The sequence below is a fragment of the Heptranchias perlo genome, chromosome 3 (genome assembly GCF_035084215.1).
Source record: "Heptranchias perlo isolate sHepPer1 chromosome 3, sHepPer1.hap1, whole genome shotgun sequence".
Lineage (NCBI taxonomy): Eukaryota > Metazoa > Chordata > Chondrichthyes > Hexanchiformes > Hexanchidae > Heptranchias > Heptranchias perlo.
This window is the reverse complement of record NC_090327.1, coordinates 63,028,350-63,055,664: the sequence shown is the minus strand read 5'-3', so window position 1 is coordinate 63,055,664 and position 27,315 is coordinate 63,028,350. Positions and strand designations below refer to the sequence as shown.

The 27,315-nt window shown below is 42.7% G+C and overlaps 1 protein-coding gene across 1 annotated transcript in view; it reads left to right on the top strand.

The window, feature by feature from the left end:
* Window positions 1–27,315, top strand: part of LOC137314905 (peroxidasin homolog) — a 573,760-nt gene that overhangs the window by 352,458 nt on the left and 193,987 nt on the right. The window contains exon 8 of the mRNA XM_067979924.1: window positions 10,791–10,908. Within this exon, the coding sequence (XP_067836025.1) occupies window positions 10,791–10,908 (118 nt within the window). The remainder of the gene's footprint in view (window positions 1–10,790; window positions 10,909–27,315) is intronic.

Genomic DNA, 27,315 nt, shown 5'->3' with positions numbered 1-27,315 from the left:
TCCCACTTTGGTTAATACCCTACAGCCAGCCAGGCCATGAATGGAGACACAGAGACATGGAGCAGGAAGCCTCCTGAGGGCCACAGGTGAAGGGGTTGTATTAACAATGGCCGCCAGCAGTATTGGGCTGTTATCTTAGTGGATGAAGGATCACAGCTGATGCTGTTGCATAGGAATGTATAGGGGAAGAAAAGACTATTTTGGTCCATCTAGCCAGCACCGTAGTTCAAAAGAATCTCTTATAAGAAGAGATTGAAATGTTCCCTTGCTTGTCTGTGACAGAATTTCCTGCTCAATTGTGTATCTGTGTACTTATGTGCTTGAATGAGCTCAACGTCAGCAAAATCAAAGCTATCCTTTCCAGCTGCTTCCAGCATCTATAAGTTCTAGCTTTGAGTTCATCATCCTCCCAGCTTCCCTCTTAGGCTAATTCCAATAGTCCACAACTTTGGCATCTAGTTCAACCCTGCTGAGCTTTTTAGCTCACCTGTGGATTTTTTCAACTCCAGAATGTTGTGCGTTTTCAAATCAATCTTTTCCTCACTGCTGCTGAAGCCTTGGTCTATGCCAGTGTCACTTAAAGTACTGATTTTTAAAATATGCCCATATTACCTCCACTACTCTTCACAAGCTTCAGCCAAACCAAAATTTTGCAACCTATATTCTTTCCCACACGCCCGTCACCTCCTGGCCCAGCATATTGATTTCTAGATCTTTGTCCTTGTCTTCAAATCCCTGCACGGCCACATTCCCACCCTGTCTAAACAATCTTCTCCAGCCATGCATCTCTGCCTGTTCCTCTGGGTGCAGAATATTCCTTCTTCTTCGCTTCGACTGACCAACCATTGAATGCTGAACACTCAGTCACTATTGCCCTGAAATTCTCCACTTAGACCAGTTTACCTTTCTACCTCTGTTCCTGTCTTGAAAAGCCTCCTAAAGTGACAACTTGCATTCATGTTTGTCCCAAGATGCTGCACATAGAAGAGTACAGACACTGGGCAAGAATAATAGAGTTAGTGGAGATAATGGGAATAGAGGAACAGACATAATTAGGCACTCAGGTTTACAGATTTCTAAAAGTTGCAGGACAAGTTGATTAAGCTGTTGAAAAAATATGTGAGATCCTAAGCTTTATGAATGGGGGTATATTTTACAAAAGCAGAGAGGTAATGGTAAACCTATACAAATTAATGGTTAGGTCACAGTTAGAATATTGTTTGGTTTTGTGTCTTACTTTAGGAAAGATATCAGAATAGGTTCACTTAGATAATGTCAGTGATGAGAGGCTTTAGTTATGAGCAATGACCAGAAAACCTGGGGCCCTTTTCATTATATATATATAGGGGTGGAATTTCATGTTTATTTACACTCAGAGTCACGTATTATCGGGGCGTGAAGCAAATACCCAGCATAAAAGTTAGAGGAAACTCGGGCACCAGTGTGTTACACACGAATTTCTTGCTCTTTTATGCTTGTCTATTGATCCCTGCTTCCAAATGCTTCTCAGTTCATTAAAATGACTCCACTCCCAGGCTAAAGAGCCGTACATGCTGCGGTTAATAGCAAATAAAATTTGCAGAGGTCCTCAAACAGGCTTGAGGGCCCCTGTCTGCATATGCAGGAGCATTTATCAATATATCGGCCGGTGCACTTCCGATGCAGAATCTGTTGCGCATGCCACTATCATATCGGACCCTTAGGCACCCATTTTACACCTATAAAACGGTGAACGGTGTAATCTAATTTCTAGGCCATTGTCTTTGTGGCTTTAACTTTGAACAGTACGAGGGTTACAGGTTATCTATCAATTTATTTAAATGAGAGTATGATAATTCCTTATAATTTTGAGCAGGTGAAGCTTTATTATGAATTTTATAAAAAATTATTTTAAAATTTCCAATAAGTAGTCCTGGCTGGATAACTATGCTGGGAACTTCAAGTTATTTAGATATTGCAAGTGTCAGCGTGAAACTGCACGTGTCAGCTTGGAACAGTTGGCCACGAACTGGTGGGAAGGATACAGAGGAGCAAACTTGAAGGGAAATTACTGAGAGGTGCAAAAACTATAGAGTAGTGACAACTGGGGACTTCAACTATCCTAATATAGACTGGGATAACAATAATAATATAAGGGGCAAAGAGGGGGAGGAATTCTTGAAATGTGTTCAGGATAACTTTCTTAACTAGCATGTTTCCGGCCCAATGAGGAAGGAGGCATTGCTGGACTTGGTTCTAGGGAATGAGGCGGGCCAAGTGGAGCAAGTGTCAGTGGGAAAGCATTTAGAAAGGAGCGATCATAAAATCATGAGGTTTAGAATAGCTATGGAAAAGGACACGGACCACTCTAAATTAAAAATACTCAATTGGAGGAGGACCAATTTCAATGGGATGAGAACAGATCTGGCCCGGGTAAATTGGAATCAAAGATTGTCAGGCAAAACTGTAATTGAACAGTGGGCGGCCTTTAAAGAGGAGATGGTTCGGGTACAGTCTAGGCACATTCCCACGAGGCAGAAAGGTAGGGCAACTAAAGCCAGCGCTCCCTGGATGACAAAAGAGATAGTGAGTAAGATGAAATGGAAAAAAGGGGCATATGACAGATATCCGGTTGATAACACAAATGAAAACCAGGCAGAATATAAAAAAGTTCAGAGGGGAAGTGGAAAAGAAAATAAGAGGGGTAAAGAGAGAGTATGAGAATAGACTGGCGGCCAACATAAAAGGGAATCCAAAAGTTTTCTACAAGCATGTAAACATTAAATGGGTAGTCAGATGAGGGGTGGGGCCGATTAGGGACCATGAAGGAAATCTACTCATGGAGGCAGAGGGGATGGCTGAGGTATTAAATGAGTACTTTGCATCTGTCTTTATCAAGGAAGAAGATGCTGCCAGAGTCTCAGTAAAAGAAGATATAGTTGAGATACGGGATGAGCTAAAAATTGATAAAGAAGAGGTGCTTGAAAGGCTAGTTGTACTTAAAGTAAATAAGTCACTCAGTCCAGATGGGATGCATCCTAGGTTGCTGAGGGAAGTAAGGGTGGAAATTGCAGAGGTACTGGCCATAATGTTCCAAATGTCCATAGATTATGGGGGTGGTGCCAGGGGACTGGAGAATTGCAAATGTTCCACCCTTGTTCGAAAAAGGGTGTAAGGATAAACCCAGCAACTATAGGCCAGTCAGTTTAACCTCAGCGGTGGGGAAACTTTTAGAAACGATAATCCGTGACAGAATTAACAGTTACTTGGATAAGGGTGGATTGATTAGGGAAAGCCAGCACAGATTTGTTGAAGGCAAATCCTGTTTAACTAAACTGGTAGAGTTTTTTGATGAGGTAACAAAGAGGGTAGATGAGGGCAATGCATTTGATGTGGTGTATATGGACTTTCAAAAGGCATTTGATAAAGTGCCGCATGGTTGGCTTATCATCAAGGTTGCGGCCCATGGAATAAAGGGGGCAGTAGCAACATGGATACAGAATTGGCTAAGGGACAGGAAACAGAGAGTAGTGGTGAATGGTTGTTTTTCGGACCGGAGAGAGGCGTACAGTGGTGTTCCCCAGGGGTCAGTGCTGGGACCACTGCTTTTCTTGATATATATTAATGATTTGGACTTGGGTGTACAGGGCACAATTTCAAAATTTGCAGATGACACAAAACTTGGAAGGGTAGTAAACAGTGAGGAGGATAGTAATCGACTTCAAGAAGATATAGACAGGCTGGTGTCATGGGTGAACACATGGCAGATGAAATTTAATGCAGAAAAATGCGAAGTGATACATTTTGGTAGGAAGAACGAGGAAAGGCAATATAAACTAGAGGGCACAACTCTAAAAAGGGTACAGGAACAGAGAGATCTGGTGGTATATGTGCACAAATCGTTGAAAGTGACAGGGCAGGTTGAGAAAGCATACGGGATCCTGGGCTTTTTAAAAAGAGGCATAGAATACAAAAGTATGGAAGTCATGATGAACCTTTATAAAATGCTGGTTCGACCACAACTGGAGTATTGTCTCCAGTTCTGGGCACCGCACTTTAGGAAAGATGTGAAGGCCTTAGAGAGGGTGCAGAAGAGATTTACTCGAATAATTCCAGGGATGAGGGACTTTAGTTACGTGGATAGACTGGAGAAGCTGGGGTTGTTCTCCTTGGAAAAGAATGGTTGCCAGGAGATTTGATAGAGGTATTCAAAATCATGAAGGGTCTAGACAGAGTAGATAGAGAGAAATTGTTCCCATTGGCAGAAGGGTCAAGAACCAGAGGACATAGATTTAAGGTGATTTGTAAAAGAACCAAAGGTGACCTGAGGAAATTTTTTTTTACACAGCGAGTGATTAGGATCTGGAATGCACTGCCTGAGGGGTTGTTGGAGGCAGATTCAATCATGGCCTTCAAACGGGAACTGGATAAGTACTTGAAAGGAAAAAATTTGCAGGGCTACGGGGATAGGGCGGGGGAGTGGGACTAGCTGGATTGCTTTTGCATAGAGCCAGCACGGACTCGGTGGGCCAAATGGTCTCCTTCCTTGCTGTAACCTTTCTTTGATTCTATGATTCATTCTTGCCTCTGAGCCAGAGGTCATGGGTCACATAAGAGTGCTACATGCGAAGAAGTGGCAGTTTTCAAATGTACATTAAAGCAAGGTTGCTGCAATTGACGCCATAACAACAGCGAACATAACCCTGATTTTAACTCGGAGTGTGAATTGGGCAAGCGGGATCTGGGGCAAACGCCAAACCCCTTTTACCCTGCTGGTCTGAGGCCCGGATGATTTTATCTCCCAGGCCTCATTTGCATGCCCCCGGCCAGTTGCCTGCCCGAAACCTGTGGAAGCAGCAGTTGGCCGGCGGGTGGGAGGGAAATAACGGGCGGCTGGAGACCACCGGCCCGTACCGGAGGAACGGTCCCCAGTACTCAGGTAAGCTGTGGGGAGGGAGTTTTGGGGGAGCTTCGCGATCAAGCAAAAATGGAGTGGGGTCTGGGGCCTAAGATATTTTTGTGGGGCTGGATGGAACACTTCTGCTCCTCCCAGCCCCACAAGGAAGGCAAAAGTCAAGATTAAAAACTTATATCTTTGGGCTTCTTCTGGCCCTGACTCTTCTTCTGGATAGTTTCACTTGGTGGGAAAGCCGCAATGGCTAATAAAGTCCCCATTATCGCTAGAAAAAACAAAAAGTCAGATTTATTTTGTGAAATTTATTGCAGTGGTTATTGAGGCATTTGGGAAAATGGCAGAGAAATGGGATTAGATTAGATGGCTCATGTTGAAGATCTAACACTAGCACAGACGCAGTAGATCAAATAACTTTCTATGCTTTAATTTTTATGATTCTTTGTTTTAGCCTGTCAACTGATGGTCTGTGTGTAATATTTTCACCTATCTAAAGTGAGTGTGAGAGCAAAACAGAAAACCACACAGTCAGATGATAGTCTCTGGGTCCACTCTAGGGAAGAGAAGTAAATGTAGATTTCAGATCATACAGAGTGTGGTCTACTTATGTCATCAGACTGTTGAATGAAAAACATGGGGCAAAAAAACACAAAATGGCAACAGTTCCCTATTGTACTGAATAACCCTATCCAAAGGAAAGTGAGAAATATGCATTTCATATTTTATGGATCTGGCACAAGAGGAATTGTATTAACTGTGCCAATGATAATGCAGATCATGTCCACACACAATTCTATATATTATGAAAGGAGGTACCGGTATACTTGCCAGTGTCTCTCAATCCTCTATTATTACTGTGGTTTTTATGCTTTAAACTGTTGATCAAAGGAATCAAGATGTGGCTGAGAGCTATGATCCCTGGCAACAACCCAGGGAATAACCACCTTTGACAAGAAAAGGCCCAGCCACCTCCCCATATCCTTCCACAGTCATTGTGTTGTATTCCACCATCAACATCTTGAGGATCACCACTAATCAGAAGCTTAACTATGCCTGCAAGAATAGTGCAGCAATTGGGCACTCAGCGATGAGTGCCTCCTGACCCCTCAAAGCTTCGCCACCATTTATAAGGCTCTAGTGAAGAGTGCGATGGAGTACTCACCACTCACTCAAATTGGCACAGTCACAACAACAAACAAGAAGCTTGATATCATTTAGAACAAAGCAGTCTTCTTGATTGACATGGGACTCAACATCCACTCCCTCCAATTTCACTATGGCTGCAGTATGTATTATCTACAGGATACACTGCAGCAATTTACCAAGCTTAATTTGACAGCCCTTCCCAGCTCCTTTAACACTATCAATAAGAAGGACAAGAGAAGCAATGTCACGAGAATGCCAGCAGCTCTGAGTTCCCCTCCAAGGTACACATCATCCGAACTTGGACATTTATCACCCTCATTGTTGCTGGGTAAATATCCTCAAACACTCTACCTAACATCACCACAAAAACTAGTGGTTCAAGAACTACTAGGGTCAGATCCGCCCACCACCACCTTCTCAGGGCAAGTAGGGATGGGCAATAAATGCCGATCTTACCAGCATCATCTACATCCTGTGAATAAATAATAAAAGTTACCCTTTCCAGTGACATAATGAAATTCCTTTCAACTGACCGTGTAACTTGAGAGAATTGCCAACAATCTATTGTCCTCAAGAATGATGTCACTGGATAGAAATTTTATGATATTATTGTAAAGAGAATTTTGCACGAAATGCCTTTTCCCAGGCTATCCTTTACGAGCAGTTTGAAAAAGTGAGGACTGAGAGGCTACGTTACTAATCGGTGTAATTAGTATTGTGTGGTAATTCAGCAGAACGCCCTTTCCTTTTAAAGTCTTTTCTAGTTCTTTATTAGCAGCAACATTGCATTGTAAAGATATAGAAATGCCAAATGTCAGCTGCCAGTATTCCCTCAGCACATTTCCAACTGTAAAATTACTGAGATTTCAAAGCGCTTTCAGACTCTAGTAAATTTATTCCCAACCTTGAAAGTACTATTTGATGTCTTTTAGCAGAGATACAATTATAGTCTTAAATAAAAAAGCCCTGTCAAAGCTCAGTTACTAAAATTTATCTCCAAAATATTTTCTTCCCCATCTGAAAGTATCCTCTATTGTGCTGAGTAGAAGTAAGATTGTTGTCTACACCATGATAGTACATTTCAATCTTCAGTCACCAAAATTCTTTTACAAAAACATTCATTCCAATTTTTGCTTGGGCCAATGCCAGTACCAGCTGTGTACATTCTTAAACATAACAAAAGCTCTATCTGTAGCATGGTTCCATATCCCTTACTTCTCTTTACACACCATCATTAAGTCATCATTGCCAGCTAGTACGTGACTCAAAACCCCATTCAACATTACTTTGCAATGCTGTAGCGCTTCAGATTTAGATGAATAAATTAGCTGAGTTTCCATTGGCAAGTAAAAGTCCCAACTTTTCGTTGTACCATTGCACAAACTATTATTCTTTATGTTCACTAAAAGCAGTAATGAGTATGGCATGCGAGCTGTAACAGATGTTTTTAGTTAGGGCCGCAGTTATACTGTACTACTGTCTAAGACCAGAAGGTGCAGAGTGTGAAGCTAAACTAGCAGGACCATTGTTATATTGTAGACTGGGTGGGATTGTCACACTCTACTCACCAGGAGAGAGCTCCTGCATACGTGTGCTTGGACCAGTAAATGTTTAGGCCTGGAAATTCCTGGGACCCTGATGTAGTGGCATAAATGCAGTAGAGCGTGACTTATGCCCCCTGAAATTGGAGAAGGTTGATCTTATCAGAAATCCCGGCTTCAACTAATTTAAATTATGCTTGTGGGACAAGGACAGGAGTCCTGTCTGTCGGGGGTTAGTTATGCCAGAGAGCCTGGAAAATTTGGGGGTGAAATTCAACTTTGGCAGGGGTGCAAAACGGGTGGTAGCTAATCAAACGCAGAACTTCCATATGGCTCAATGTGGGGGCACTGAATGAAGAGCTGCAGGTCTTGGGGGAACCGTGGGAGAGGTCAATGTCAACTGAAGTGCAAAGTGTACAGGGAAGCATCTCAGAGGGATTAAAGGAATATATAGCTGAATCTCTCTCGGGGATGCAAGGATCTTTCTGATTCCATGAGATTCATTATCTCATTGATCGCTATTAACCAGAATCCTGTTCCCAGTACCAGTGGAGAAGCTGGTGTGCATGCCACAGAGACTGCTTACCCTCACCGCAGCAGCATAGAAGAGCTCCCACAGAAGCCTTCATGTTTGCAGGACCAGGCTGCCAAGCAGCCCATGACAAAGAGTCAGCCTGTCCTGTGTCCATCCCAGGACTTGGGAGCTCTGAGAGAAGGGCCACCTCCATCCCAAGAGGCTCACAGTATTTTGCAGCAGGTGGCACATAGAAGAAGTAATAGAATAGCGCAGAGAATAGGTTGTGTGGTCACAATGGATGTGCGTAGTGACCGAACCAAATAATATTTTTGTAAATAGTTGTTACAAATCACTGGAATATTTCTTGTAAGGACTGCTTGGTTCTCTTGTATGACAATGGAGTACAGGTAATATGCTGATGCTAAGGCTCACAATTAGGATGTGATGGCTAGCTGCGAGGAGCAAGGATTTTATTTAGACCATAGAGAAGTTGGTGAGATGGACCAAGACTTGCAAATAATAGTACTTTACTCAACTATGAAGATGTCCCGAAAGAGTCCGTCTCTAGCTATCTAGCAACTGTTGCCACTATACCTACTTCCTGTTCTTCACACTACAACATCATCAATGTCACCATTAAGCTCTCTGGCATGCTCTGGAACATCTACCATTAGTCCTTTCCTGATTGCAAAATTGTGAAGCACACAACATGTTATCACAATTCGCGAGATGGTGCTGAGCATATACTGCAAGGTACCCGGGTCCCCTCCAGACACCGGAACCTTCCTTTGAGCATTCCGTTGGCTCAATTCTTATCCATGCCTTCATATGTGCTTCATTGTAGTGCTGCTCTACAGTAGTGGTGGTCCTACGAAGAGGCATCATGAGCCATGGGAGTATTGGGTATTCTTTATTGATCACCTGCCATCTTGACCCTTGCCCTGCTGATACACTGGACTGTTGAAGTGTAAAAGCATCATGACAGTTCTTAGCATGTTGTGACTTCATGTGCAAGAAGCTCTGTGTGTTATTGCAAATGAGCTGCACGCTTATGGAATGGAAGCTTTTGCAGTTCACGTAAATATGGCGGTTTACATTTGGGGCATGCAATGCCACATAGGTGCAATCTTTAGCCCCACAACCTTGGAGAATCCTGCAATTCTGAAAGATTGATGAGTCATCTGTCTGGGAGCACTGTCAAATTGTAGAAATTGAACTACCCTGGCAAAAAGGACATTAGTACCTTGCCTTATAGAGGAGTGCCCGGCTAATCTGACAGAAATCCTCGTGGCACACTTAAATGACCCTGTGGCATAAAGGTTGACAGCAGTGGTCACTTTCTGTGCCGCAGTCAGAGCTGTACATGCTGTGGACCTTGCTTGCAGATCTGGCTGCAACAATGAAAGAGCTACTCCAACACTTTATAACTGAACATCGGAACAGGAGTAGACCATTCAGCCCCTCGTGCCTGCTCCGCCATTTGATAAGATGATGGTTGATCTGTGATCTAACTGAAACGCAGCCTCCTGAGCCAGAGCTCCTGGGAAAGGTCTCAGAAAGTGCACCTGGATCGATACATCCTGCTGGAAGGGTAGCGCTGGGATGGTCTGGCTCTCCTCTCATGCTGTCTAATTAATCTGCTCCTCTTCCTCCACCATATAGAACATATAAAGTGGGATTTCCATTGGGAAGCCCATTGTGCAACCCTTGAATCCTATCTCACTAATTGTGCTGAACTGTAAGGGGGTGTTTTATCGTTTGGTTGGCCAACTGGTAGAAATCGTGGGCTGGCTGATCAGGAGGTGCAACAGAAGACCTGAACTATTTCAAGGGCCGGGCCTCATTTGAATAGAACCGGCGAGGTGCCCACTTCAAACGGGCATCCTGATGCAGCTCGCCAGATTTAGGCTGGCACAATATTGGGCCGACTCCTCTAGCAGAAAGGTAAGTCCTGAAAGGGGGGGGGGCAGATTTGCAAGTGCAGGAGGGGGAGCTTGGGGCAGCAGTGGCTCAGATTAATTTTGTGGGGCCTGGAAGATGAACAGATCCCGACAAACTCTGCCTTTTAAACAATGGCACACATTCTCAATGGTGGATGGGAAGGTGAAAGTCACGGAATTCAGGACGGGTGACATCAACCTATCCTAACTCTATCATCTGCATGTGGTTACCACTGGGAGAGTGGGAGCAAGCACTGTGAGAGGTCATTTCTGAGGAAAGTTCACACTGCTTGACTTCACCGCCTTCTGGGGTTAGATCAGAGCCTGACTCCAGTGTTGTTCTGCCCATTTTGTCTTGATGCACACCGGCAATGACATGAAAGTAGCAGTACAACTGAGCCTTAAGTAAAACATTGCTACTATTGTGCTATTTTCATATATTCTTATTTCTCAAATCATTTTTCATACAGTAAACAATGACCTCAGTGGGTTTATATAGATTTAACTGATTTTGGTTGGTTAAAACGGAACGGCCAAACCAGGGCAAGTTTGCTTATTCCAGTAGAAAAAAGAATGCAAGCAGGAAGTCACAAACTGTACTGTCAAGACTAGTGCTTCGCTCTCCATTACTAACATTTAGTTACATGACAAAAATACCATCTTCAAGGGTAAAACTGTGAATGACCTGAAATGAAATATTTTTGTTCTTAATAAGTACAGTTTAAATATGTGAAATGCAACTGTTTTCTTTCCAGAGAGACCCCGCATTACTTCAGAGCCCCAGGATGTGGATGTAACCTTAGGAAATACTGTCTACTTTACCTGTCGAGCTGAGGGGAACCCCAAGCCTAAAATTGTCTGGCTGCACAATAAGTGAGTATTGTCAAAAAAGCTTTTGAATTACTAGTTTGAAGTTCAGATCTGATCGTAAATGACCCTTGGTAAACCTAAAATCAAAAGCAAAATACCGCGGATGCTGGTGTCGGAGCTGGAGACAGTTGCTGGGGAAAGAGATGTGGCTGTGAAAGCGAGTTTTAGAAGAAACCAGATCAAACATGAGAAGGGAAACAAAAAGCAATGAGGGTGAACAAGGTAAAAGAGACAAACAGAAATCCCATCGGAGAGAAGAGCAGAACTTCTTCAAGGTGGGCATTCCTGGAAGAGAAGTGACAGCATCCTTGGTAAACATAACCTTTGTTCATTGGCACACACTCAGCTTTTTAATTCGACTGAATTCTTTTTCTTTAAATGTAAAGATTTGAAGATAACGTGCTCTGAAGAAATTGCTAAAATGTAATTGAAATTGACTTGAAATACAATCTAAGACTGTTGTGCGATGAATTCAAGCAGTATGAGAATCAATCACATTAAATAAACTAAACTATTTTTAGTGAAAATGAAGCATGGTAAAGATTTCTTCCCACATTTTTTACCCAGTTATTTTTCAGTTCTTTATTAAAAAGAGCATAAGAAAAATTACAGAAGCAAAAATGCCATTTGTCCCACTGAAGCTCATCTTTCTCATGTAGTCCTTTGACATTGACTATCTTTCTCACCAAGTTTTTGGTCTTAAAAATGTGTCAAAAAGTCAAAGTTCCATGCACTGACGAGGTTATTTTGAGTTAAGTCCAATTTCTACCTGATCTTTCATCGCCCCTCCCTTGGCCGCCGTGCCTTCAGTTCTCTAAGCCTAGGCTCTGGAGCTCCCTCCCTAAACCTCTCCGCTTCTCTGCTCCTTTAAGACCTTCCTTAAAATCTACCTCTTTGACCAAGCTTTTGGTCATCTGTCTTAATGTCTCCTTCTTTGGCTCGGTGTCAATGTTTTTTGTTGTCTAATTATGCTCCTGTGAAGTGCCTTAGGACGTTTTACTATGTTAAAGACACAGTATAAATGCAAGTTGTTATTGCTGTTGATCCATTTCTTAAAATGATGATGCCATTTTTGGAGTTAAACCTGAGAAACTTTGGAAAATTAGCTGTTTTATTGTAACAAGGCAAAAAAAACCAATTAAAATACCAGTTTCTTTTAATTAACTTGGGTTTACAACTCTATAGGCAACAGAAAATGCTTCATTTTTCTTTCTAGGTTGTTAGTTAAAACAAAGATGATGAGAACATTGGGAAAAAAATGTTTGACCAAGATTTAGTTTGAAACAGTTACAGGAGATGTAAATTTAATATCTGTAAGATCATGAACACTACAAATTGGATCTCTGTGTTCAATTCTCCGATTGACGTCAGGTCACGAGCAGTCTTGGAATTTTGAATTACATAGTTAGGTAATATCACGGCATCCTGTGTTTTAGCTACCAGCTTGAGTAGCTGTTTATTTGGTTTATAGTATTGATAATATAATATAATATTGATTGGGTTTCAGGTAGGGATAGGAACCCAGAAAAAAAAAGAAGGCAGTCATAGATGTTGTGCATTGTGGTGCATTAAAAGCACTGTGAATTTCAGGACGCAGTGCATGATGGAACATAGACTGCCAGTCACAGCAGGAATCAAGGGCTGCAAAAGAAGAGACTGCAGTCTGGCCTTGCTAGGTCTGTTGTGCTTTTCAGGGGTTTGGATACCTCAGAAGTGGAGCCAGTGAAGACAAGGTTATCTTCTGTGTTCAAATGGTACAGTTATTTAATCTCACTGCTAATTAACATATCGCTTTTCTGTGCCTTTTAATAACGCCGGAAATTACTTACTTAGCTCAAAGCCAATGATTTATTTGCAGTCAAAAATAGCATATCAGACAATATTATAAATTGACTCATGGAATTAATCAAGGATTTTTGGTACTGACAATAAAATGCAATCAGAACTTGGGAAGAAAACCATACTCTGAACTACATTTAAATGTTAATTTTTTTTTCCAAATTGGAAGTATGATTTTATTACATATTGGTAATGTGCTAGTATACGAGAAATTAATTCAGATCTTCCCAACACATCAGCTGTAAGTGGAGAAACCTGAATGATAGCAGCCTGTTCATTCAAAAATGATGACGCTCTGGGATCTTTGAACAGCTCTATTTTTGCAAACTTCAAACCGGATTCTTCAGATAAAAGATTCAGGTTCAATTTAGTTCCTAACTGAGACACATAATAAAATAGAAACAAAGCAGGTTCTGGAGCAGTTTCCTTCACAGTGACAAATGCCACAAGTATTCTTTCACCCTATTGATACACCTTTGGTTTGACCTGATTGCTTTAGTGAGATAATGATGTTATCAACTTAAAATAACATCATGCACAGTGACCTGAGGCGTTGGTACTGCAATTTATGGAATCTCACTCCCAGCCACTCCAGGAAGATAACAGCCAGCAGTAGGGCTATGTTGAAACTGCATTAACTCATTCCTACATCTGTGCTTGGTACAAGTAGAGAGAAAGCAATTTGCTTTTTTGCACCACTACTATATTTGCATACAAAACTGCTAGCCACAGTAAACTGAAGCAATTCACCTCTGATTTATATTAAATTAGCATCAGAAAAGTATCTACTCTTCAAAACTTAAAACAGTTTTCAGTTTAAACTATCAGTATTTCATTTTTATTGCAGAAACATCTGTATGAACAAATAATAATTTCCTTGTAAACTAACAAATTATGTAACAAAGTGGATTCATGGATGATTCATATAAATCTCAAAACTAGGAGCAATCACAGAATATAATTATTCCAGATATATCGTTAATATTATTTCCATCGCAAATCCTATCTGCAATGGCTTCTCTTCCTGCTCTCGCACTGTTACCTGTGGAGTGCTCCAAGGATCTATCCTTGGCCCCCTCCTATTTCTCATCTACATACTGCTCCTCGGTGACATCATCCGAAAACACAACGTCAGATTTCAACTAAATATTGGGAAGACCGAAGTCATTGGCTTTGGTCTCCACCGCATACTCCGTTCCCTAGTCACCGACTCCATCCCTCTCTCTGGCCACTGTCTGAGGCTGAACCAGACCGTTCGAAGTTTTGGCATCCTATTTGACCCTGAGATGAGCTTCCGACCATATCCACTCCATCACCAAGACCACCTACTTCCACCTCCGTAACATCACCTGTTTCCGCCCCTGCCTCAGCTCATCTGCTGCTGAAACCCTCATCCATACCTTTGTTACCTCTAGACTTGACTAATACAATGCTCTCCTTGCCAGCCTCCCATCTTCCACCCTCTATAAACTTGAGCTCATCCAAAACTCCGCTGCCCATATCCTAACTCGCACCAAGTGCCGTTCACTCAAGATCTCTGTGCTCATTGACCTACATTGGCTCCTGGTCCGGGAATGCCTCGATTTTAAAATTCTCATCCTTGTTTTTAAATCCCTCCATGGCCTCGCCCCTCCCAATCTCTATATTCTCCTCCAGCCCTACAACCCTCCGAGATCTCTGCACTCCTCCAATTCTTGCCTCTTGTGCATCTCCGATTTTAATCACTCCACTACTGACGGCCGGGCCTTCAGCTGACTAGGCCCTAAACTCTGGAATTCCCTCCCTAAACCTCTCCACCTCTCTACCACTCTCTCTCCTCCTTTAAGATGCTACTTAAAACCTACCTCTTTGACCAAGCTTTTGGTCACCTGTCCTAATATGTGGCTCGGTATCAAATTTTGTTTGGAAGTTGCTCCTGTGAAGCACCTTGGGACATTTTACTACTTTAAAGGCGCTGTATAAATGCAAGTTGTTGTTGTATTGAAAGAATGAACTTGCATTTAAACAGCATCTTTCGCTATCCTCAGGATGTCCCAAAACGCTTCACAGCCAATGAATTATTTTGAAGTATAATCACTTTTGCTATGTACACAAACTCAACAGCGAATTTGCACGCAGAAAGCCCCACAAACAGCAAATGAGATAAATACCGCATTTTATTTTGGCGATGTTAGTTGAGGGATGAATGTTGGCCAGGATACCAGGAGAAATCCCTGCTCTTTGAATAGTGCCAGGGGACCTGTTATCTCCACTTGAACAAGAAGGTGGAGCCTGAAAGACATCACTTCCAACAATGCAGCACTTCCTCAATACTGCAATGAAGTGTCAGCCTAGATCATGCGGTCAAGTCCTGTTGTCGGTCTTCAGCCCACAACCTTCTAACTCAGAGGTGAGAGTTCTACTAGTGAGCATAGCTGATGTTGGCCCTGAAATCTGGCTTAGAGAACTGTTTTTTTTATTTGGAAACTTGGTAAACTTTATGAAGATATAATTGAGGTCTGTAAAATAATAAAGGGATTAGATATATCCAAATGGATAGGTTATTTGAGCTAGATAGACAGGGGAGGAATAAGGAACATTCGTACAAAATAGAAAACCATAGAGTTAGGTTGGTGCCAGGACATATATCTATTTGCCAAGAGCCATCAATCTCTGGAATAGGTGCCCAGTATATGCATTGCAGGCCTTCAAAATGGGGCTGGATGAGTTTTTGTGAGTGGGGTAACTTGGACTAGTCATATCAGCTTGCTTGATTGCCTTCAGGGGTTGGAAAGAAATTTCTCAGCGTTTTTTCCTAAATTGGGCTCAGGAGGGTAATTTTAACTAAACCCACCCTGCAGGAAACTGACAAGATCAGATTGGGTGCCCATTTTACACCCTGCCCAGTTTCACTTTCCATTGGTTGGGATTGATGGTGCATGTAGGCTGCAACAAGCTGGGATGGGACAGGTTTGATGGACCAGCTGGACTTTTCCTGTCCTTTTTTGTATGTTTGTATTACGCCAAGGGGTACTATCATACCAAAGATAACATGTTCAATTGCAGGTCTTCTCAGCTTTTAGTGGAGGCATTTCAACATTGTAAAATAAATATATTAACACCTCCACTTAAATATCAGGGAGAGGAATTTCAAACCAACACCTTAAGAATTCAAACGTTTGAGCCATGAGGTAATTCTTTTATTTGCTCACAGAATATGAATAATCCAAGATCACATTTATTGCCATGCCTGGTTGCCCTGAGAATGTGGTGGTGGGGCTTATCCTTTCAGTATTGCAGTTCTTGTGCTGATGGTACTCCCATAATGGTGCTCAATAGGGAATTCCAGGATTTTGATCCAGTGACAATTAGGCAATGTGGGAGGATTTCTCCTCTATGATCCCACCTGAAATCAGATGGGATCATTGTGGACAATGATGAAAAATACTGGCGGAAAGACTTACTGCTGCTTTGGTGTTGTTACCGGGATCCCTGAACCCCCCTCCACCCCTGCAGACACCGCCGCTGGCTGCTCTTTCCCTGCCTGCAAATGGCGGTAGTGGAACATTGCCTGGGTCCCTGGCAGATTTCCCTCCCATCTGTCCCACTTAGTGGAGACCCCCACAATATTGATGGTGAGGGACATAGTAATGGAGATGCCATTGAACGTCTGTGGGAGATGGTCAGGCTTGTTCTTGTTGGGGATTATCATTACTTGGCAGTTTTGTGGTGCAAATTTTACCTGTCATTTCCCAAGTCAGGATGTTGTTTGAGTCCTGCTGTAGGCTGGCATGGGCTGTTTCATTATAGAAAGGGTTGTGAATGGAGCTGAACACTGGGGACTCATAAGTCAACAGCCCCACTCCTGACCATATGATGGAGTGAAGGTAATGGAAGAAACAGCTGGAAATGGTTGGGCCAAGAACACTGCCCTGAGGATCTCAGCAGCAATATCCTGGGTCTGTGCTGATTGGCCCTTGACAATCACAACCATCTTCCTGTGTGCCAAGTATGACTCTAGTCACTGGAGGGTTTTCCCTGTGACACATCCCCCATTTGACCTCAATTTTGTTAAGGCTCCTTGGTGCCATACTCAGTCGAATGCTGCCTTGATGTTAAGGGTGGCTACTCTCTCCTCTCCTCTGGCTTGCTGCTCTTGCATCCACAGCTGGATCAAGGCTTTGATGAGATCTGGAGCCTTGGATTGGGATCTGGATCTGGAGTTCTGGTGGATCCCAAAATGAGCAACAGTCAGCAAGTTAACAGTGTGTAGGTGCTACTTGATAGTACTTGATGACTCCTTCCATCACTTTGCTGCCGATTGAGAGGACTGTAAATGGTCGTTAATTATAGGGCGCATATCATTAATCTGATGCGCGATCCTGGTGTAAGTGCTAGAATTGCAGCCCATGAAAATTCAGAGCCAAAATCTTTCAACCTCTACTCAGGCTTGAGACTTGTTTGCACCTATGGTCTCTTGTTTTGTACTCACTACCTCAGTCAGAATTTACCTCAATATTTTATTGATGTGGAACTTTTTCTTCATCAATCAAAAACAACCTTCACTTTGCGTGTTTTTCCTCATAGTTTAGAACCCTAAATCTTGTATTATTCTTCATTTTTGAATGAAACCGTTCCAAAATAGTCTGCTCTGTATTAAATTTCGTAAAGTAGTACATCAAGAAAGTGCTTTTAATAGCCTCTTTAATGCAGTATTGGAGAACACTCTTTTTATCCCACTTTTGAGGAGACTTTGTAATTTCTGCAGTTAACTTCATCCTTCATTTATTAGTTCTTTTTAGTGGAATAATTGGTAACTGGAGTAACTGTTAAAAAGGCAATCAATAATCCACATAAGCAAACCCAGAAACCAAAATAACTAAGGTTTTGTTTAATAAAAGCTAAAAAGATATTATTTCCAGATGCCCATAGATCAAATCAATACGTATTTCATTAAATTCTGAAAGTTAGGAAAATTCACATCAAATGATGAAAAAAATCTGACATTTTGTAATACATTAGAAGCTTCTTAACGTAACATCCTTATGGTAGGCAAAATGTCCTATCTACCTAACTGTCCATATTAAACAAACATAGAAAGAAGAAATCAGTGTGTCTATTCTGCTGATAACATATACATAAACAGGCATGTGCTACTACATAAATCTCTGAAATAGTTAACTTCCTTATGTTTCAGTCATCAAATTCGTAATCTTCTTGCTAAACCATTACTGTAGTCTGCATTAATAGACCTAACCTATCAACATTACAATGCTTGGAATGAGATAAGGCCATTCAACTCATCAAACCTGCTTTCTCCAACTGTGTCTGATCATCTCAATCGTGGACTCTATCCCACCCATTTAATCTGCTTAGGGAAGTTCAAAATAAATGCTCCCTAATCCCCAAAAATAATCTAGTGAGGTAATTCACCGTAAAGATAAGAAAACACTGGTATAATCGGGTTTCAAGTGGTGTGTAGTTGGAATGTGTTCATGGCTTAGTTGGAAATTAGAAAACTCCTGGAAAACAAGTAAATGAACTTATGTTCAGAAGATTTTTTGCATCTGAGTCCATTCAAAAAGAACCCATAGTGCATTATGATGACAGAACAATATGCCTTTGGTGGACAGAATGGCAAAATGATTTGTGATTATCTTGTAGTGGGACTGGAGATATTGGCCCAGATTTTGCTGTAGCAGGGCATCCAACCATGTTAGACTTACCCTTGCACATTTAGGTTTTTACGTTTTTTGCGTGGCAAGTTGCTGAAAGTGTGAGATGATAACGGGGGAAACAGGACATCTGGGACCTGAGTGAACAGGGCAAGCAACTGTGTATCTCCTTAACCAATCAGATTTAAGGATTGAGAAATAACCAGAGGAATGACAGAGAAGGAAGTGTAAATTAGAATGGGTGAAATCAATGTCAAATCAGGTACAGAAAGAGAAATAAAGAGAGGGAAAGAATGATTGGATTAAGTGAGAGAGAGAGAAAAGCGACAGAAAGGAAAAGTAAATTTTAAAAAAATCTCCAACAACAATTAATACTGGGAAGAATGAGACTCCACACTTTTAATAGTTAATTTTCAGTGCTAGAGAGGTTGATTGGAATAATTAACATTTATCACATCGTTAAAAGGGTACTTGCGCTTGTCTTGACAAGACTTAACTTTCTATGTCGAGTTTAATTCATATCTACTGAGCGAAGACAGTAACTTCATGCCATTCAATGCATTTCAATGGTGAGGCAGACAGTGAGATGCCGTTTTTGCGAAGCTAACAGCAGAGCAGCGCAACTCGGACAGCAACTTTTGGGTTTTGGCATTTAACTGCACATCTGCCCCTCACCTGAAGTTGCTGTACCATTTGCGCTTAAATAATGCCGAGCGCCATTAGCCTCACCGTTATTTTGACAGTAACATCTGGGCCAATAGAATAAGGAGTTACAGTTAGACTACAAGCTAACTCTTAATAAAACAATGGGCCAGATTTTGGTGTAGCAGGGCACCTAACAGCATCTGCCGTTAATTAGACATGCTTCTGCTTCCTTCAGCTTAAAGATTTTTGCCCACGAGCTGATAACGGCGCAGCGAGGGAAACAGGGCATCTAGGGCCTTGGTAAACAGGGCAACCAACAGGGTATCTCCTTAACCAACGAGATTTAAGGATTGGGAAATAAACACATGAAGAACTGAGAGGGAGTGAATTAAAGGGGGTGAATTCAATGTCAAATCAGGTACAGAAAGAGAAATAAAGAGAGGGAAAGAAAGAATGGATTAAGAGAGAGGAAAAAGAGACAGAAAGGAAAAATAAGAAAAAAAATTGTAAATTTAAAATTTGACATCTTTAAAAAATTTCCCTGAAAAATTCAAAACCTGAAGGAATGAGACTCGACACTTGTAATAGTTAATTTTCAGTGCCAGAGTGGTTGATTGGCAGTAATTAACAATTATCGTGTCATTAAAAGGGTACTTACGCTATTAACTACTACCTTTAAATATCTGTGGCGAGTTTAGTTCGTATCTATCGTGCAAATACAGCAACCTCGTGACATTCAAAGCACGTCAATGGTGAGACAGACAGCGAAATGCCGTTTTCATGAAAGTAATGGCGGAGTACACAACTCGGACAGCAACTTTTGGATATTGACATTTGACCACGCATCTGCTCCTCGCCTGAAATTGCTGTACCATTTACGTATAAATAACGGTGAGTGCCATTAGCTTCACCGTTATTTTGACAGCAAATTCTGGCCCAATAACTCAAGTGAGACAAGTTAAGTGATTAAGAATTAGCAAGTTGCAAATTGCAGTCAGGTGGTACCCTGTTACTGGAGCAAACATTGACATCCTGTAAACGTAACTATCAGACTGGTCTAGGGCACAATACTCCAGATGGTTTAGATGATTCCTATTCTCTGAGGGAGAAAAAATATGTGGCAATAAACAAAATGTTTTGTCAGAGCTTAGACAATCACCATTAGGATGTTCTGCCGTACAAGCTCTTGGAATTGTAAAGGAGGGACTGCCCTTGCATGGTTCTACTTCTGCCTATCCAAACATAGCCAGCGCACCTCTAGCAATTGCTTGTCTTCCCACTGCCTGAACACTCTGAAGTACCCCAAGAATCTACCCTTGCCCCCCTCCTTTTCCTATCGACAGGCTGCCCCTTGGCAATATCATTTGCAGACATGGGGTCGGTTTCTACATCGACATAGATGACACCCAGCTCTACCTTTCCACAACTTCTCTCAAGCCCTCAACTGCCTATGTACTGTCAGGCATGTTTGGTCAACATCCACTCTCAGATAGAACCGTGGAATGTTACAGCAGAGAAGGAAGTCATTTGGCCCATCATGTCTGTACCAGCTATTTGCGAGAGCAATCCAAAAATAATTTCACAGTCCTCCTTGCTATTGGCCAAATCATCTACTTTTATGTAGTCAGCAAATTATGAGATTGTGTTCCAACCCCTCTCTAATCTAAGCCACATCCATTTACCCTAACTCTGATAAGTCTTAACTTTCTCCAGCTCAATATTGGGAAGACGAAAGCCACCGTCTTCGATCCCTATCCCAAATTCTGTCCCTTACCACTGATTTAATCCCTCGCCCCAGTTGCTCTCTCAGGCTGAACCACATTGTTACTAATCTCAGCATCCTTTTCGATCCTGAGCTGTGCTTCAGATCCATATCTTCTCCATGACAATTCTGCGTACTTCTATCTCTGCAAAATTGCCTTGGGCCACACCTCAGCCCCTCTGTGGCTGAATCCCTTACAAGACGTGACGACTACTTCAGTGCTCTCCTTGCTGGCCTCACATCTACTACCCACAACAAACTCCAGCTTATCCAAAATCTTGTTCACCCATCACTCCAGTCCTTGTCGACATACATTGTCTCCTCAGACATCAATGCTTCAAGTTTAAGATGCTCGTCCTGATATTTTAATCCCTCCATGGCCTTGCCCCATTCTTTCTTTGCAATCTCCTTCAGCTATATATCCCCCCCCCCAACTCTCTATTCTTCTGACTTCAGCCTATTGTGCATCTCCCCCTCTCTTTGCCTCACCTTTGCTGGCAGAGCCTTCAGACATATGGATCCTACTATTTGAAATCGTCTCACTAAACCTCAGTTCTTTCCCTCCCACTGCTCCTTTTAAAAATCTCCTCAAAGTCCACCTCTTCATCCAAACTTTTGGTTACCTCTCCTAATTTATTTTTTCGTCTCTGTTCATTTTCCATGCGCTTTCTGCAACATGTCTTGAGACAGTTTTTTTTATGATAAAGATGTTATATAAATGCAAATTGTTGTTGGACTTCAAATGCAATCACAGGTACCGACAGTAATAAAAAGAAGACAAAAACTTCAAGCAGACAGGAAGGCATATGTGGATGAAATTTTACAAAGCAAAATATTGCTGGCTTTGCCAGCGACGCCCATAGCCCAAGATTGAATTTATTTTAATTAGCCACTGATTCTTGAGGATTTGACCTCTGATTTTATTTTGTTGTGCACATGAGGTGCTTTAGTAAGCGCTGAGAGTTATGATATAGTGCTGTATAAATGCAAGTCTCTTTTTTTTCTTTTTCTTTTATATTTTTTTCTATGGTCTGCTGAATATATATTTGGCTACTTTATCTATTCAGAAAGCAGAAATACTCACCCTATGTATTATTGTACTGTATGAGGCGTAAAACTCCTTCAAATCAAGCCATTGTCATGTAATACACAATTTTTAGGCCCTCCAACCCCTCCTCAAAGCAACTGAATTATATCTAAGCATATTTCTTCTGTGTGATCTACATTTCTTCATAGTTTTCATTGTCCAAGGAGCTTCTTACTCAGAACGAAACAGAATGTTTGGGGCGAGATTTTCCATGGACCATGTCACTGTCGGGCTTCACACACAGTAGGCAGATTTTTGGAAGATTGCATGTGCATCGCTTGGATTTTCTGATAAGCTTCCCAGAGCAAGTGAGGCCCCACCAGTGGCAGGGATCTCAGAAAATGGTGCCCCTTATGTAGAGTCATAGAGTCATACAGCACGGATAGAGGCCCTTCGGCCCATCGTGTCCGCGCCGGCCATCAGCCCTGTCTACTCTAATCCCATATTCCAGCATTTGGTCCGTAGCCTTGTATGCTATGGCATTTCAAGTGCTCATCCAAATGCTTCTTGAATGTTGTGAGGGTTCCTGCCTCCACAACCCTTTCAGACAGTGAGTTCCAGACTCCAACCACCCTCTGGGTGAAAAAGTTCTTTCTCAAATCCCCTCTAAACCTCCCGCCTTTTACCTTGAATCTATGTCCCCTTGTTATAGAACCCTCAACGAAGGGAAAAAGCTCCTTAGTATCCATCCTATCTGTGCCCCTCATAATTTTGTACACCTCAATCATGTCCCCCCTCAGCCTCCTCTGCTCCAAGGAAAACAAACCCAATCTTCCCAGTCTCTCTTCATAGCTGAAGCACTCCAGCCCTGGTAATATCCTGGTGAATCTCCTCTGCACCCTCTCCAAAGCGATCACATCCTTCCTGTAGTGTGGCGACCAGAACTGCACACAGTACTCCAGCTGTGGCCTAACCAGTGTTTTATACAGCTCCATCATAACCTCCTTGCTCTTATATTCTATGCCTCGGCTAATAAAGGCAAGTATCCCATATGCCTTCTTTACCACCTTATCTACCTGTTCCGCCGCCTTCAGGGATCTGTGAACTTGCACACCAAGATCCCTCTGACCCTCTGTCTTGCCTAGGGTCCTCCCATTCATTGTGTATTCCCTTGCCTTGTTAGTCCCTCCAAAGTGCATCACCTCGCACTTTTCCGGGTTAAATTCCATTTGCCACTGTTCCGCCCATCTGACCAACCCATCTATATCGTCCTGCAGACTGAGGCTATCCTCCTCGCTATTTACCACCCTACCAATCTTTGTATCATCAGCGAACTTACTGATCATACCTTTTACATTCATATCCAAGTCATTAATGTAGACCACAAACAGCAAGGGACCCAGCACCGATCCCTGTGGTACCCCACTGGCCACAGGCTTCCAGTCACAAAAACAACCTTCGACCATCACCCTCTGCCTTCTGCCACTAAGCCAGTTTTGTATCCAAAGTGCCAAGGCACCCTGGATTCCATGGGCTCGTACCTTCTTGACCAGTCTCCTGTGGGGGACTTTATCGAAGGCCTTACTGAAATCCATGTATACCACATCCACTGCGTTACCCTCATCCACACGCCTAGTCACCCCCTCAAAAAATTCAATCAAATTAGTCAGACATGATCTTCCCTTGACAAAGCCATGTTGACTATCCCTGATTAATCCTTGCTTCTCCAAGTGGAGACTAATTTTGTCCTTCAGAATTTTTTCCGATAATTTTCCTACCACTGATGTTAGGCTCACTGGCCTGTAGTTCCCCGGTTTTTCCCTACTCCCCTTCTTGAATAATGGTATTACATTAGCGGTTCTCCAGTCCTCTGGCACATCCCCTGTGGCCAGAGAGGTTCTGAATACATGTGTCAGAGCCCCCGCAATCTCCTCCTTTGCCTCACACAGTAGCCTGGGATACATTTCGTCCGGGCCTGGGGATTTATCCATTTTTAGGCCTGCTAAAACCGCCAATACCTCCTCCCGCTCGATGTTAATATGTTCGAGTATATCACAGTCCCCCTGCCGTATTTCTATGTCTACATCGTCCTTCTCCATAGTAAAAACAGATGCAAAAAATTCATTTAGAACCCCTCCTACATCTGCCGGCTCCACACACAGATTGCCATTTTTGTCCCTAATGGGCCCTATTTTTTCCCTAGTCATCCTCTTACCCTTAATATACTTATAAAACATCTTAGGATTTTCCTTTATTTTGCTCGCCAGTGTTATTTCATGGCCCCTCCTTGATCTCCTAATTTCTTTTTTAAGTATCCCCCTGCACTTTTTGTACTCCTCTAGGGCTTCCTCCGTCTTTAGCCTTTTGTATCTGCCAAAAGCCTTCCTTTTTTTCCTAATCCATTCTCGTATATCCCCTGACATCCAAGGTTCCCTGGAGTTCTTGGAACCACCCTTGACCTTTACGGGAACATGTTGCCATTGTATGGTCTCAATCTCCCTTCTGAAAGACTCCCATTGCTCCGATGCGGATTTTCCTACAAGCAGCTGATCCCAGTCCATTTTGGCCAGATCCTGCCTTATCCTATTAAAATCGGCCTTCCCCCAATTTAGAACCTTTATTTCCGGCCCCTCCCTGTCCTTTTCCATGACCACCTTAAATCTCACTGAATTATGGTCACTGTCACCAAAGTGCTCACCTACTAGCACTTCTTCCACTTGGCCGGCCACATTCCCTAGAATTAGGTCCAGTACCGCCCCCTCTCTTGTAGGACTTTCTACATGCTGGCTCAAAAAGCTCTCCTGGATGCACGTTAAGAATTTTGTACCCTCTAAGCCTTTTACACTCTGAGTATCCCAGTTAATATTGGGGAAGTTGAAATCCCCCACTATTATTACCCTATTATTTGCACAATTTTCTGAGATTTGCCTACATATCTGTTCCTCGATCTCCCCCTGACTGTTTGGGGGCCTATAGTACACTCCCATCAAAGTGCTTGCCCCCTTTTTGTTTTTAAGCTCCACCCATATGGCCTCATTAGAGGAACCTGCTAATATATCATCCCTCCTTATGGCAGTAATTGATTCTTTAATTAATATTGCGACCCCCCCTCCTCTTATACCTCCCCCTCTGTCTCGCCTGAAGATTCTGTACCCCGGAATATTGAGCTGCCAGTCTTGCCCCTCCCTCAACCATGTCTCTGTGACAGCAACAATATCATACTCCCATGTGTTTATCAACACCTTCAGTTCATCCACCTTATTCGCAAGACTCCTTGCATTAAAATAGATGCCATCCAGCCTTGCCCTTACATATTTGCCCTGTCTTCCAAGCTGACTTGTTTTTTTCTCTATATTTGGCTGCACATCACCCCCTATTGTCGCTCCACTCTGTATCCCATCCCCCTGCCAAGTTAGTTTAAACCCCCCCCAACAGTGCTAGCAAACCTCCCCGCAAGGATATTTGTCCCGCTCTGGTTCAGGTGCAACCCGTCCGACTTGCACAAGTCCCACCTTCCCCAGAAGCAGGCCCAGTGATCCAGGAAACTGAAACCCTCCCTCCTGCACCAACTCTTTAGCCACGCATTCATCTGTTCTATCCTCCTATTTCTATACTCACTAGCCCGTGGCACTGGGAGTAATCCAGAGATTACAACCTTTGAGGTCCTGCTCTTTAATCTGCTACCTAGCTCCCTAAATTCTTGATGCAGGACCTCATCTCCCTTCCTACCTATGTCGTTGGTCCCAATGTGGACCACGACCTCTACCTGCTCACCCTCCCCCTTAAGAATGCCCTGTAGCCGCTCAGTGACATCCATGACCCTGGCACCAGGGAGGCAACAAACCATCCTGGAGTCACGTTTACGGCCACAGAAACGCCTGTCTGTTCCCCTTACGATAGAATCCCCTACCACTATAGCTCTTCCACTCTTTTTCCTCCCAGCCTGTGCAGCAGAGCTACCCCTGGTGCCAGGAAGTTGGCTGCTGCTGCCTTCCCCTGATAAGTCATCCCCCTCAACAATATCCAAAGCGGTATATTTGTTTGAGAGGGGGACGGCCACAGGGGACCCCTGCACTGCCTGCCTGCTCTTCTTACTCTGCCTGGTGGTCACCCAATTACTTCCTGCCTGTACAACCTTTACCTGCGGTGTGACCATCTCACTAAACGTGCTATCCACGACGTTCTCAGCATCGCGAATGCTCCTTAATGAATCCATCCGCAGCTCCAGTGCCGCAATGCGGTTTGTCAGTTGCTGCAGCTGGATGCATTTCCCGCACACATGGTCGTCAGGGACACCGGAAGGGTCCCTGATTTCCCACATAGAGCAGGAAGAGCATAACATGGGGCTGGGCTGTCCTGACATGACTTACCCTTTAACTAATTAATTCAAATTAAATGAATCCCACCAATTTCACTTCAATTAAAAAGGTATACTCAAGGGCCCTTGCTGAACAGCAGTCCCCCACTACACAACAGAGACCAGAGAATCCACAAACTCTAACCTTAGACAAATTCAGCAGGAAAATACTCACCAGCCAATCACTTACCTCTTCCTTGGTGACGTCCCACTTGGATTACTTTTTGCTTCTTATTTATCTTAGGTCCAGGAGTTAAGTCCCTGTGATGTCGCACAGTAGTTGTCTCTTGGTGCAGGTCTGCTGCTGCTTTTATTCCACAATCTCAGTCTTCTACTCTCAAGTCCACTACCGCTCTGCAGGAAAAGTTTGGAAAAGCAAGGCAAAGCAGCACCTCCTTCCCCCACTTCACCAAACTCCCACACTTACCGAACTCTCAGCACACTGTGTAATATCCGCACACCAACATCCGGGCCAACATTCCTCCCTCGACCAACATTCTTCTCTCAATCAACATTCCTCTCTACACCAGCACCACCAAAAACAGATTAACCAGTTATTTATCTCATTGCTGATTATGTAATCTTGTTTGCACAAAATAGCTGCCTCCGTTACCAAAGAACAACAGTCAATGCATTTCAAAGTAACTCACAGTATGTGAAATCTTTTGAGACAACCTAAAAGATATGATGAGGCACTATATTAAAAGTAAGCCTTTCTCTATTGTGCTCTGTAAAAGTTAATTATATTATAGATGGAAAAAAGGAAATGCTTTATGTTCAAGCAGACCTAGAGGGAAAATTACAGATTTGGAAGTTAGACACTAATTCAATAAGTTGACCTTAAGTTAATGTAAGGTTTACTTTCAATTCTTTCCTATCTGAGCCTGTTGAAAAGCTGCATGTGAAAATCAAATATTATGAGGATAATTTCATAACATTGTTTGCAAAAGACCAGGCTAATAAACAGCTGCAGAAGTACTTAATCCTCATGGCTTCCCTATGGCACTGTATATATTTCCCTTATACTCCATTACCCTGGAGGGAGAATTGCTTGAACCATGGGTCTAAGCAATGGAGTTCTATAACACCTAAGAAGAGGCTTTTATTTTCCTGAAACATAAAAGGG